General features: G+C 44.3%; 1 protein-coding gene across 7 annotated transcripts in view; it reads left to right on the top strand.

Moving 5' to 3' along the window:
• Window positions 1-14649, top strand: part of MBOAT2 (membrane bound glycerophospholipid O-acyltransferase 2) — a 128699-nt gene that overhangs the window by 43148 nt on the left and 70902 nt on the right. For 4 of the 7 annotated variants that reach the window (XM_081795156.1, XM_060648011.3, XM_060648022.3 and 1 more), the window contains 2 exons: window positions 6811-6956; window positions 12175-12252. The exons of 1 other annotated variant lie outside the window; for it this stretch is intronic. In XM_081795156.1, coding sequence (XP_081651282.1) covers window positions 12221-12252 — 32 coding nt within the window. In that variant the 5' untranslated portion in view covers window positions 6811-6956; window positions 12175-12220. Of the gene's footprint in view, window positions 1-6810; window positions 6957-12174; window positions 12253-14649 lie in introns of those variants that run through there. 2 more of the 7 variants (XM_060648062.3, XM_060648042.3) reach the window with 1 other exon arrangement.

Raw genomic sequence — 14649 nt, 5'->3', positions numbered from 1 at the left:
GCGTGTGGCGAGGAGCATGGGCTCTGGAGGTCAAGGTGCCTGTTTCCACGAGATGGTCCTGACAGTTATGTGAGGTCGGCCTACGACTCACATGGCCTGTGCCTGGAGCGCAGCTGGTGTTTGTTGAGCACCTACAATTAGTGAAGTGTGGCATTCTTAAATAGATTACATGGAGACCATGCTGATGTCTGGCACATCGTGGGTGCCTCGCAGGCTCATAATTAGTACAGGAAATAAATAAATATAGAATTAATTAATGTAAATATACATTGTAACTATATAGTGTGTTTGTGTTTATGTACATATAAAATTAATGAACGCATACATAAATGGTTTGGATTTTTCTCCTGTTCTGCAGCCTGCGCTTCTCACTTACTAGTATATCTTGGGGATCTTCCACATCAAAACTTAGATCAAAAAGACATCTATGCAATTCTTTTAACCACATTTAAAAAATCCAATTTAACTTTTAGTTTCTTTCTGAGAATGGTTTATTTCTTTTCCCAGTTTTTAATTATTTTTTTTTCCTATTCACTTTTAGTTCTTTGTACATTTTGAACTTCAAAAAAATTTAAACTTCAAAAAAATGTTTATTTATTTTTGAGAGAGAGAGACAGACAGACAGACAGAGTATGAGCCGAGGAGGGGCAGAGAAAGAGGGAGACACAGAATCCGCAGCAGGCTCCAGGCTCTGAGCCATCAGTACAGAGCCCGATGCGGGGCTCAAACCCACGAACCGCGAGATCATGACCTGAGCCAAAGTCGGAGTCTTAACCGACTGAGCCACCCAGGTGCCCCTACATTTTGAGTATTAAAGCCCTTTGTTGTGTATCTCATGTGCATATTTTTTTTCTTCCAGATTGTTACTTATGATACTCTTTTAGTCTTCTTTTATTATGTAGAAGTTTTTAATTTTTGTGTAGCAAATCTCATGTAAAATTAATGTTATTTGTTACGTTATTTCTATTGCGTAAGAAGCTTACATAATCTCTCGCGTTCTTGTCTAGGACATACACAGTTTTAGTAATCCTAGCAGTCAGGATGAAGTAGATGATGCTGGGCTGACAAACCGTCTCTAAATCGCACGGGCTTAGAACAACAAAGGTCTGTCTTGCCACTTGTCTAATTATGAGTTGGCAGGGGGGCTTTGCTCATCGTTTCTGGAACATTGCAGATGGAGAGATAACTTGGAAGGTTTTTGTTCTGGTAATTAAGAAGTGACACACGTCACTGTGCTCACAACTCACTGGCCATGGCTGGTCATGACAGGGAGTCGGGACACTCAGTCTTCATGTGCTCAGAAGGAGACGAGCAGAGGTAGGTGAATAGCATTAATGACCACCACAGTTGAGCATTCATTCGTTCGGGAACTTTTTTTTTTAATGCTCATTCATTTATTTTGAGAGAGAGAGAGAGATCGCGAGTGAGCAGGGGGGAAGCAGAGAGGGAGAGAGAGAATCCCAAGCAGGCTCCGCACTGTCAGTGCAGAGCCTGGCGCAGGGCTCAAACTCACAAAGCTGTGAAATCGTGACCTGAGTCGAAACCGAGAGTGGGAAGCTTAACCCACTGAGCCACCCAGGTGCCTGGGAATTTGTTCTTAAATGTGGAAGGCAGCACATTGGTTTCTTGTTTCTTCATCTCGAAGATAGACCGTAGAGCCCATCTTAGAGGGTTTACGTGAGGATCAGGTAGGTAATTGTAAATTGCCTAGAATGGCTGTGTCCGTTTGGGTCCCCAAGGAGCAGATGCTGGGGAGCAGTTAGAGGAGATCTGCCTGGGGAAGTATTGGGACAGAAAGCGAGGGGCCCGGGAGAAGGTGGGAGAGCCTTTGGGTCTGAGTTTGTGGCGGGGTCTGCAAAGCCCATCCCCTGTGTCCTAAAACGAAAGCCTGCCTTCATTTTGCTGCCACCTGCTCCCCCCCACCCCCCGCCCCCGGGAGCAGCCCTGGCAGGCCCTGCCCTGCGATGGGTGCTAGCCCAGCGAGGACCGTTAGTCGGGTGGAGACCTGAGCAGTGTCACACTAGACATGCAGCCCGGTGTTACCAGCAGAGTTGATGAAGGGGGTGTGACTTTAGTTTTTCCCGAAGAAGAGTCCTTTCCCCCAGTTACGTTCGCTGAATAGTCTAGCTTGCTTTCTACTGACAGGAGATGCTTCTTTTCCATAGATGGGAAATACACCGTTTGTTTAACACACAGCCTCCTGTAGACGGACACCGTTCGTGTCTGTTTTGAACGGTGCTGCAGTGAACCCTCTTGTGTATGCCCTTTGTCTGGGGTCACGTTGTGGGTTTCTGAGGAAAGAGTAGTGCGTTTTAAGTTTTGATGATAGCTGTTAAACTTCCTTTCAGGAGCTTGCAATGTGCCCGCAGTGACGGCTGCCCACTGCCCTGGTCCCTTAGCCGGCTCAGGGCTCCATACCTCCTTGCCTGCCTTCGTTTGCATGGCCTTACCTGGAGTTGAGAGAAGAGTTTTCAGATCTTTACTGGACACTGACATTTGTAAATGTTCATGCTTTTTGCTTAATTTGCTGTTAAGTAGTTCAGTTTTCTTGTGGATATGTAGAAGTTCTTTGTATATTAGGTAAATGACTTTTTTTTCTATCCCGTGTTCTGCAAATATTTTCACACTTTTCCTTTATCTTTTGAGTTTTGTTTTGTTTTTTTTTCTGCATTTTGCCATACATAGTTTAACAATCTTTATATGGTAAAATCTACCAGTCTTTTCTTTCGTAGCACCTGTATCTTTGAAACAGCTTTTAAATGACCTACTTGTCTCCCCAGTTTTATCGAGATATGAGTACATGAGATTGTATGAGTTTAAGGCGTACAACATGATTTGGCGTGTAGGCATGTTGTGAAATGATCACCCTTGGAAGTTACCATCCAGTACCTCACACGGTGATAAATCGCTCTGAGTGTAGCGGTAGATTCTGAGGGGCCGTGTGTCAGGCGGGAGGAGGCGAGCCCAGGAGCCTCCTACATCCCCGTCTCGGGCCCTTCTCCCTAAACGTGTTTGCAGATTTATTTGGGGATATTAAGCATTTCTTTGGATGTCCTTAAGAAATAAGTTACTCTTGTAGCTGTTACATTGGAGTGGCATAAATGAGCAGTGGGCTTTCCAGTTGAGCACCTAGACGCTAACTTAATTGTGAGGTCAAGCCACGTCATTTGGTGTTGAAGAAGATACTCCTGTCACCAGCTCGTGTAAAACACACTCCTTAAAGAGCATCCTTGGGAAGGTTTGCAGCTATTGCTTTTATGAGGGCTTTTTTTGTGCAACTTTTCAAAAAAGGCTTCTTTTGTATCCAGTGAGGTATGTGACCAGTAAGTCTTAAGTTAGCTAAGGTTATCCATCTTGGCTTCCTTCTCTCTTCCTGTATCCTGCCTGCCTTCCCACCCCTACCCCCCCGCCCCCCAACTCCCAAATAACTGGGGCCAGTTTCTTTGAGGACACATCAGGTCATGTGTGTATATTTCAATAAAATAGTTTCGAAAAAAGAACACAAAATCTTTTGTCTTTCTTTCCATCTAGAAGAAAGCTTGTATAAAGGGTTGACTTGTAACAAGTCAAAACAAATGGGTGTGAACTCCACATAGGATCTTTTTCATTGAGTTTATTAGCTATGGGAAGTGGCCCGTTGTAGAGGTTTTGTTAAGTAGGATGGCGGTATTTTGCAGACAGCATCGTGTCTGAAAGTCTCGCCTGTGGCGATCAAGCTTAACCTTCAGACTTTCCCTGGAAGTGGAGAGGCAGCCCATTGTACAGCCTAGAACTAGTCAGACTTGGATTTGAGTGTGGGGTACCACCTGTTATTATAAATGACGTTGAGTTGGTCGAGTAAAATGGGAAGTGGCACCTTGTTCTGGGGATTAAATGAGACAATCAGTTTCAAGTACCCAGGGCATGATGATCTTCAGACACTGTGGTTCTGTTCCTTCTTTCTTGCTGTCTCTCCCTTTCCAGTAATCACTGGTCTCCCCAGCCTTTCCCCACCCGTGAAAGAATGACTAAGATACAGTTTCAGTTTGGGAAAGTTTTACCTTTAAGACCTTTCAAGACAGGTATTTGGACATCTGGATGTGTAGCCTCCTGTCCTTATTCTGTTCCTGCCTTTGCAGGACCACATCCCTTTTGTTATTTTAAAAAATTTCAGTGTTTTTTTCAGTACTTTTGGGCTCCCCTGTAAATGCCTCAGCGTGATGTGCAAAGCCCTCGCTTTCCAACCCCCCTCTCCCTTTAGACCCCCCTCTCCCAGGATTCCACATTGTGTTCACTTCCATTTCTCACTGGTTTCTTCACATTGTTTTTGTTTGTTTGTTTGGGTGTTTATTTGTTTAACGTGCCCTTTCCCTATTTTCCAACACTGTTGGTTCTTACACCTTGAGGATTATCAAGACATGTGGGTTGTCTTTTGTTTTTTATATCAACTTTTGGGTTTACCCCCATAGATTTTGATTCAGTGTCTGGAGTGAGACCGGATCTCATTTTCTTTATCTGTAAGATGACAATGTTGAAAGGGATATTTACAAAGATACAACACTCTGTATGTCAGTGGCTCTAGGATGCTTCTGTGATACTTATCATGCTTTGTTTTATATTAGACGCAAATGAAGACAGAAAGGGAGGGGAGAGAGAAGGAAGTAGGGACACAGGGATCAATGGCTCATGTGGCTGTGGATATCAGCTATGATTAGGAACTCATGTCACCTGCCTTCATGCTCCTTCATGCTCCCTTCATTCTCCTTCCTTTGGTGGGGTGTTCTTAAAGCACTTTCTATATAACCTTTAAAAAGATTTTTTAATCATTGGGGTGAAGTTCCTTGTGTACCGATTTGCTTTTCCCATTAGATTCTGAATTTATCCAGGCCTAGCACTAGGAATTGCACATTTTTGATTTTCCTATGCTTTGCCCATGGTAGATGCTTTATAAATTTTTGTTGAATTAAAGGATGTTTGAAAGAAAAATTTTAAACTGTGAGAAGCTTTGCAGATATGACTAGTTTTTTATATCAAAAATATTTGTCTTTTTTTTTAATGTTTACTTATTTACTTATTTTTTAAGGTTTATTTATTTTTGAGAGTGAGAGAAACAGAGGGTGAGCAGGGGAGGGGCAGAGAGAGAAGGAGACACAGAATCCGAAACAGGCTCCAGGCTCTGAGCTGTCAGCACAGAGCCTGACGCGGGGCTTGAACTCACAAACCGCGAGATCATGGCCTGAGCCGAAGTTGGACTCATGACCTTAACCAACTGGGCCACCCAGATGCCCCAATATTTATTTATTTTTGAGAGAGAAAAGAGGGAGACAGAGGATCCAAAGCGGGATTTGAGCTGACAGCAGTGATCCCAATGCGGGGCTTGAACTCATGAACCGTGAGATCATGATCTGAGTTGATGTTGGATGCTTAAGCAAATGAGCCACCCAGGCGCCTCCAAAAATATTCATTTTTCTGATGCATTTACGTTTTGCTTAATTAAGAAATTATTGTTAGAACCTTTTAGGAGGGAAAAAGTGCTTAGAACCTGTTGGAATGACAATTTGCTTGTATTGAGTCTAACTGTTTCAAAGAACAATGGTCTCTTAGACAAAGTACAACAATGTTCAACTGTTTTTCTCCTTGTAATGCAAGAAGGAGCGCATAGTTGTCTGTGTCTTTAGGCAGAGACATCTCTATGGATCTATAGCAGCATCTACATGTAGATAGTGTGATTTGTTCCTGGTTGAGGGGCCCGAAACAGTGATTTCGTTGTTGTTTTGTGTTTTTTGCAAGTTCCTAATGTCAGATGGATTTTTAAAGACCTATTTTCCTCAACAGACTCTGAGAATATCTTTCATAAGAAAAAAATGGAGATTTTTTTTCTTGAGTCTTTTTTAAAAAAAATTTTTTATGTTTATTTTTTGAGAGAGAAGCAAAGTGTGTGCGGGGGAGGGGCAGAGAGCGGGGGAGACACAGAATCCGAAGCAGGCTCCGGGCTCCGAGCTGTCGGCACAGAGCCCGACGTGGGGCTTGAACTTGTGAACTGATATCGTGACCTGAGCGGAAGCTGGCCGCTTAACCGACTGAGCCACCCAGGTGCCCCTTGAGTCTTTAAATAACGTAAGAGATTCTTCTCCTTAGCCTTTTCTGCCCTGTTTGGCCAGGGCAGGCGTGTGACGGGATGACGTTGCCACCTGCACTTTGTTCCCACTGTCAAGAGCAGCATCACTGCGAGTTACGAAGCAAAAATCTGATGCTGGTGGACTTGAGGGTCCGTGTTTTTCTTGTTGCTTTCTGAAGGCTCCTTTCTCCGTTTCCATCCATCCATCCATCCGCCTTCTGAACCCGTCCCTGAGGTCCCCCAGAGCTGAGGCTCTTGTTTCCCAGCGTTCCTCAGTGGTGGAGCTCCACGTGGAAGAAGATGCACTCCACCAGACCCTCAGGGGCCTTGACCAGTTCTTGACCCAGGGCATATTTGGAGAAACTTGCCTGTGTCATGAAGACCAGATTCTCTTTCCCTTAAACCACAGGGCGCACCCTGTGTTCTTTCTGTGTCTGCACCCCCACATCTTCTAGATTCTTCCAGGTGCCCCCCCCCCCCCCAACCCCAGGCCTTTCCACCCCGGACGCCACCTGGCCCTGGAGCATAGGCAGGTGCACGCGGGCCCATTCTTTGCCCTTGAGGCTGTCCTCTCTAAGAAGGCCCCGGTTCTTGCTTTTGGTTTCGTTTCTTTTGTAAACTCTAGAAGATCTGGGCCTGAGACTTTAAGCGTGGTGGCGAGTGAAGAATTCAAGTCCGTGTTGCTAATACGAAATTTTAATTTTTCTTTGCAGGTCAACTTTGTCGTGTGCCAGCTCTTCGCCTTGCTAGCAGCCGTTTGGTTTCGAACTTACCTCCATTCAAGCAAAACTAGCTGTTTTATAAGACATGTCGTTGCTACCCTTTTGGGCCTTTATCTTGCACTTTTTTGCTTTGGATGGTAAGTCATTATTTTGATGGTCTTTAAATGAAGACTTGGGAGAGCGTTGTGAATTGAGTGTGCACAGAGATACATCATGTGGGGTTCTGTTCTTATATGTTACAGGTCAGGTTTTATATTTGTATGTTTCATAGAAAAAAACAGAGAGTGGAGAATGGGCTCTCTGTCTTCAGTTTGGGCTCGGAGGGCAATTTGCTATTTATAATGTATGACATAGGACAGACGAAGGAAAAAGACATACAGACACATTTTTCTGTCACGAGTCGTTCTTTTCACCTATTCTGCACATCTTTTAGGCCAAGACAAACAAACCATTTAAAATAGTTTTTTCTTTCTGGGCAAGTGGCTTTGAAGAGTCCGGAAAAACCCACTGATAGAACTCTGTTACCATTTTTTAGATGATTCTGCCCTTAGTAAAAAAGACATTTATTTTGTTTGTGTCTGACGGGGAAGAGTTCTGTACAATGGAAAGCTTTTACTTCTGCCCTGTCAGATGTGTGGGTTCCCTTCAGTCCGCTCCCTTCTTAGCTGTCGGGGCTTCCCTGAGAGCCTTAAGTACGGAAACACCATACTTCCCGTGTGTCACAAGTGACTGGTCGTGTGACGGAAAAAATCAGGAGGAGAGACACAGTCTTGGCGAGGCAGCAGAGACTCTCTGCGGAAGGGCTTCTTGGCGATCTCATCTGGATTTTCCTTTTTAAGCGAGAGCTTTGCGCTGCTTGTGCGTTTGCCGCACGGTTAACACGCTCTCGGAGGAGGCTTCTGCAGATGCTTGTTGGAGATAGAAATTCCCTGAGAGGGCAGGACCCACTCACCGTGTGCTCTGTAGTCTCTGTTGTGGGGCGTGCAATCCGTGGCCCTTTGTGCTGGGATGTGGATTCTGATGCTGGTGAGGGTTGGAAGATACTGGTATCTCTTGATCTGATTTTTGCCTCTGGCAATTGCAGATGTGTCCTAGAAACTAATGACAAATCAGGCAGGCATCATTTGTTCAGTCTCTACCTTACGGCCATGTGGCCAGTCCTCTGCTAGGCAACGCCACTTGCGTGGAGTCTTGAGGTATAGAGATGGTCTCTGAATTCCCCCCCGTGGCCTTTTCCACTTCCTCGACGCCATCAAATACATATCATCAAAGTTTTCCTCGTTTCTCAGGGGGTTCAATTTAAACTTCTCTTAAATCGTGCCATGGGGGTAGTATTTCCGTATATTTTATTTTAAAATTTTGTTGTGAAACTTTTCAAGTACAGACGCACAGAGAATAATGAGCCCTTGTATACCCCTCACCCGGCTTCAGCGGTTTTTGAAAATTCCTCCATTCTCATTTATTCCCCGACTTATTTTTCTGGATGAATTAAAATTATATCCCAGTCTACATATTTCACCCATCAATGCTTCAGTGCTTGGGTGACACATTTTAGAGAGGGGCTGGGGAAGGCTTGTAGTTCGGAGCGGCCAAGTCCAAGGACACCATTCATGTTGTGGTCAGTGTAAACAGACTAGAAAATTGAAATGTAAGTAACATCTTTCGGGGCCCTACGACACACAGCGCCACCAAGGGAAGCATGCTCTCTTTCGTTCGAGGTCTGGACCGAGCAGGTATTTTCTTGCCTTCTCAGATGCTTCACACACTGGGCCACGAGGAGCCTGACTTTATTTATACTCTTTAGTATTTCAAATTACATGTGATAACCAGGATTTTTAAAAATAGAGTTCTCTGTTTCTTTTTTTTTCTCGCAGGAAAAAATGTTTTATATTCCTTTCTTTGGGAAGAGAAATTCTTTTAACTAATTTATTTATTTATTTATTTAATTAATTTATTTATTTTGCTTATTTATTTCAGGAGAGACAGAGAGTGAGCAGGGCAGGGGCAGAGAGAGAGGGAGAGGGAGAGAATCCCAAGCAGGCTCCGTGCTGTCAGTGCAGAGCCTGATGTGGGGCTCGATCTCAAGAACCATGAGATCGTGACCTGAGCCAAAATCGAGAGTCGGCTGCTCCACCGACTGAGCCACCCAGGCGCCCCAAGAGAAGTTTTTGTAGTCTCTGCACCCGGCTCACATAACTGTATGCTAATTGGAATGTGAGGGAAGTAGTCGAGTGTCCTTTCATTTTGCAGTTCAGCACCCTGTGTTTTTAGGCTCAACGGTAATCGTAGCTGCTATTGATTTTGACGGCTTCCCCTTCGGAAGACATACGTTAGTACTTTGTAAATATCATTGGCTATTTTACCTACTTCTGTTTTGTCTCAGCTTTTTTTTTTAAACCATCATCTGCAAGTTGAGAATTTGCTTACACTTTATTTAACCCTCTCTGATAACCGTGAAGGGTAGTGGAACAGAGCTGAGACTTTGAAGTCACACCTGGGTTCTGCCGGGAGCCCTTTACTTTGGACATGCTACTCAAACCCTTTTGGCTTCATTTCCTTATCTGTGAAAGGGAATCCGTGATTATTATGAGACGCCAAAGGTGTAATACTACAGAGAGGAGCTTATTAGCCCAGTAGCCAGCTCGTTGTGAACCTGGAGAATCACCCAGGGTCAAGGCCGTCACCATAGTTACCATCTGTCATTCTCATCGTGCAGTTGGCGGCCCAGATTGGAAATTTTAGGTTTTCTAATCTCTTTTTTAGTGTTTACCACACAGTATGTTATTTATCACATCGTCTGTTAGTTGCCCGTCTTCCTCTCCATACTGGAAGCTCTCCGTGGACAGAGGCTGTGTCCTATTGAGTCTGTATTCCTAGTGCCCTGGACGGTGCCTGTCAGAAAGTACACATGCTCAGTACAGATCAGTTGAACAATCGGGAGAGGTGTTTCTCAACCTTTTTTCAACTTGTGTCCTTTTTTGCTAGAAGTAAAATTTATACCTGTGTGTGATTTGAAATTCAAAATGAGTAAGATGTGAGATCTAAAAACAAACTGAAGTTTTGAGATAAAGGATCCCTTTGTTTTCCAAGCCCTCGGGCAGCTTGAGAGACTACGTAGCCAAGTGTGTGGGTTCCCTCCCGCCCGGCCCCTTGAAGAGTCAGCCAGTGGGTGAGTTGCCCAGGAAGAAACAACTTGAGTTTTACCATCAGTTAGGGTATTAACTAGGTATGTGACTTTAGGACTTAGTTTCCTCAGCTCTAAAATGATGAGGGTTGGATTATAATAGACTTTTAAGGTACCTCCTATCTGGAATTTCTACTTTACTAATTAATACTTAAGAGTTGAGTGCTTATTGTGTGCCAGATTCCCCAGTCAACGCCTTTCATTATTACCTCCTAAGCCTGAAAAATACTCAGTGGCCGCTCCGTATTTATTCTCAGTTTACTAAGGAGAGCAAGTGGGGTGAGCGCATGTGGGTGCTTGTGAAGAAGTCCACCAGTGCCTTATATGCGAGCGGAAAAGCACCTTGACGCTTGTCGTGCAGGTGGATGGAACAGAGGCGACGGCAGATTGCTTCATATGGATGAACTTGAACTGTCACAGTAATAAAAGCTTGTACAACAGGAGGCTGGCAGAGCGTTATGTTGCACCCCAAAGGATCGCCAAGCACATTTTCTGAACAGTGATGCCAGGGGACGGGGCATCTGAAGGTGCTATAAGGAACCATGGTGCTGTTTGAGAAATGAAACCCTTAGCTTCTAAAGTTGTTGTCTATCCCTGTGCTCCAAGGAAATTTACTCGTAGAAAAGGAAAAAAATACGTATTTCCCCAAGAGTCCTCAAAACATTTTTTTAAGATGAGTGTCTTTTTTTTTTTTAAAGTTTATCTATTTTGAGAGAGCGAGAGAGAGAGGAAGAGAGAGAATCCCAAGCAGGCTCTGCACCGTCAGCAGAGAGCCCGATGTGGGGCTTGAACTCATGAACCGTGAGATCGTAACCTGACCCGAAAGAGCCGGACGCTCAACCAACCGACCCACCCAGTCACCCCAAGACGAATGTCTTTACTGAGTTCTACTCTCAGTTAATAAAGCCCTTAATGTGTCTAGCAGTCCTCTTCAACATTTCCACATTAGATGTGTCAGTGAATTGTCAATGCTGGCCACAAATAGGAGGTGGATAATTAATTAGAAATAGGAAAGTGTGTGTTTTAATGTTTTTAAAGCGTCCTTCTGTTTCAGTTTATATTCATACGTGTTTTTCTGCTTTCTTACGACTTTCTGGTTAGAGTGGTATTCCAGGCCGATGTCATTTTCGTGTGTGTGTGTGTGTGTGTGTGTGTGTGTTAGATGGAAGCGGAGACAGACAGACTGGCGTACTCTGTATAGAGGATAAAATATGTTTCTTCTGTGGCCCTGACGTGGCGCCTACTTCTCATAATATATCTATGGAAAAATTTATTCAAAAATTTAAGTAACTTTTCCACATTGGTGATGCCTGTGACTCCATAATGATTAGGTTAAAAAATAATTTTAATCATAGGTTAAGATCCTTGTTTATATTGTAAGTTGTATACAAGGGTATGAAAATTTTTTTCATAAATTATTCATGCCATCGATGGGGAAAGAAAATTGTAAGTTTGTGTGTGTGTCCATATATGCGTGATCTCAGGGATGGCTTGGATTGAGTTTGAAACCGAGATGTTCATCATGTTTTGCCTGAATGTTGTGAAATGAATGGTTAAGTTAGTTTTCTCATTCAGTGGTGGATCTCTACATTAGAACACTAGGAACTTCTGTGTCACGTTAGCCAGAATTTTTTTATGGGTAGGTGACTGCAGGTTAAGGATTAGAAGATTATTTGATTAGAGCCATCGTGTTTTCAGAATAAATAGATTTGGGGGTACCTGGTTTGTAGTAAATACTACCATTTGGTACTCTTTGTTGCTTTAGGAGAAGCAGTTTAGGTATTTGGGAAAACAAATAACTGATGTTCTGTCGGGACTGTTCTGAAATCCAGATTTATTACCTTTTTGTCATTGTGCCTTGAGTTATGGAAAAAGCTGTAATCCTTGAGCCACATAACCCTACAGTGCTTTCACGTAGCTAGGAAACGCGGCATGCCAGGGCACTGAGTGCGCCTTTATGGGGTTTCGTTTAATTTTCCCAGCTCTTCTGGGGCTTGTGATGTGGGACTCCCTCTAAGGTATTCACAGAATTTTAGGCCGTGGAAGTGAGACTCCTTATTCTTTATCTGGGGCTGTTTCGTGTTAAACAGAAGCACTTTGTAGCCTAAATGGCTCCAGCTTGATGTCTGCGGATGGGTGTCCCTCTTCTAACGGTGCTCTTATTTTTATAGGTATGCCTTACATTTTCTCGTACAAAGTGGAATTTCCTACTGTATCATGATCATCATAGGAGTGGAGAACATGCACAAGTAAGTGTCCCTCTTTGTACATATCAATGCTCATTTCACTCTGATAGAATCAGATCACAGTTCAGTTCTGTTACATTAAAAATCCTTCTAAACTGTGATAATTTTCTCAAGAGGAGCTGTCCTAAATTGCTTAAAGCCGGCAGCCTCCACCCTGCTGCCACCTCAGGCTGGGTAACGCTGACATGGGGACAGCACAGCAGGCTGTTGAGTAGCATCCCTGGCCCCCACCCACTAGGTGCTGGTACCACCTTCCCCCTCGAGTTGGGACACCCATGAATGTTCCCAGATAGTTTCAAATGTCCCTTGGGAGGCAAAACAGCAGGCACACGCTGTCTGTTTTGTTTTCTGAATGTAGTGCAGCACCTAGGAGGTTGTATGTTCTCAGTAAGCATTTATCGAATGAATGAATGAATGCATGAATGAATGATACCATGACTTCTGCATGACAGCAAGCTCCTTCCCGGTAGTCTCCTCGAGCCCTTGCTGCTGGGCTGCAGCCTCTGCCTCCTGTAGAGCCCTGACCTCCACCTCGGGGCTGCCAGCCTAGTAGCTCTGTCTCCTTTTCTACCTGCAGCAAAGTCCCGGATCTCATTCTTGAACCTGGACGTAGGTGCTGGACTTCCCTTCCATCTCTGTCCCCGGGGCGGGGGAGGGGGGGTTGCGGAACGGGAGGAGGGAAGCACAATGGATGGGAATGGGGGAGTGGGTGTAGGCCTTAGAAGAGGAAGGGCAGTAGAAGTGTGTTTCGGGCATACCCGCCTGGAATTAGGGAGGCATTTTCCCGGAGAAGGCCGCACTGTGTGGCTGGGCTCTGTGCTATTCTGATGTGCTAAATAAGCCTTTGTGGACAGGCGTGGGAACCTAAGCGCCCTTCGTGTTAGTTTTTTGTTTTCTAACTTTTCTACGGGAAAACTTATTTTGAGTTCTGAAAATTCTCAGACTTCTGGAACACAGCACAAAGGGACTGCCATTATTTAAATACAAAGAGCAGAAATGTGGGATGATTACAACAGGAAGAGTAGAAAAGCCCGTTAACTGAGAGAAGTTCACCTGAAGTATTTTCATTATAACTTGGCACGTAATTTTCAACAAAACAAATGGTCTAGAGAAAAAAACGTAAAAGGTGTAGATATATACAGTAAACTTGTACCTGTCTGACGGGTTGCCAAGCTGTGGACGGGATTATATCGTAAGAGGTGTAGGAAAGTAGTTTTAAATTTACCATTATATCGCCCCACCTCCCCCACCAATTTGAACAAACATATCTTGTTTGCCTCGGTGTTTCCAGAAACTTACGGATAATGGAGATAGGGTCCTTAACCCTGTGAAATGCACGTTGGGTTGGAGACGTTAAGACAGTCGCACAACAGATACTTGTTTGCTCGTGCTGGGACCCAGTGCTGCACACGAGGACGTGCTCTGTCTCAGCGAGATGCTTACTGTCACACTTCCAATCGCATTGCGATGAGTGTTAGAAAAGAAGAATGTACTCAGGGCTGGGGAAGCATAAAGGAGGGAGCGGCTGGCTTGGAAAGTAGTCAAACCCAGACCGTGTGTGCGTCACCCATTCACTACATGTTCAGTAGAATGAAACAGTTGGAAACAGTACAGATATTTGGTGCTAAGTAGAAATTATGCGAAAGTGTATTTTTAAGACTTGAGACGTATTGACAAATACTTTCCTCAGCTGCCTCCTTTATGGATGATGACAAACAGCAGGCTAGGTCATGAGCAGAGACCCAATTCGGACTCTTGCACTGGATGGCCTTAGTGGTTGACCGGATGAGCACTGGTTTGGAATATGGGTTTGAATTCAGACCCTTTGGTTTGGGACCTTGGCCAAGTCACTTCACTTTTTGGGGTCTAAATGAGATTAAACCGGTGACTCAGCTAAAGAGCACGTGCCTACCTGCTTCATACTCTGGGCATCCAGGTGAGCTTTTGTTTGCATACAGGGTTCGGCCAGGAGGAAGAGTTGTTCACATTCCGGATGATCTGCTCTCAGAGGTCATTCTTAGTTACAGATATTCTGCTGGGGATTTTTCCTCCTGATACCATGTCAGAGCTTGCTGTAAGCGCTCAATGCCATCACGCTGAGTGCTGTGCGTTGGAATTCATCCTGTCTTCTTCCCAGAAAATGAACTCGGTGGGGATCTTTTACTTATTTTTTGGTCCCATTGTTGAGCATATAGATGATAGAAGCTCTCGGTAGGTGAGGTTATCTTTTCTGTTCTGTTGAATAAGTATTTTGTGACTCTTGCTTTTGAGTATTTTTTTCATCTGCTTTTGGGTTCGTATTTCCAGACAGATTATATTCGTTCCTGCTACAGCACTCCATGGCTTGACTTACAGCTCTCTTCCTGGTTCCTGCCCCCTTCCTCCGTGTTCTTCTGCCCC

This window comes from Panthera onca, chromosome A3 (assembly GCF_046562875.1).
Source record: "Panthera onca isolate mPanOnc1 chromosome A3, mPanOnc1 haplotype 2, whole genome shotgun sequence".
In the NCBI taxonomy this organism is placed as follows: domain Eukaryota; kingdom Metazoa; phylum Chordata; class Mammalia; order Carnivora; family Felidae; genus Panthera; species Panthera onca.
The sequence above is the reverse complement of the archived record's forward strand: the minus strand, read 5'-3'. Positions and strand labels throughout refer to the sequence as shown.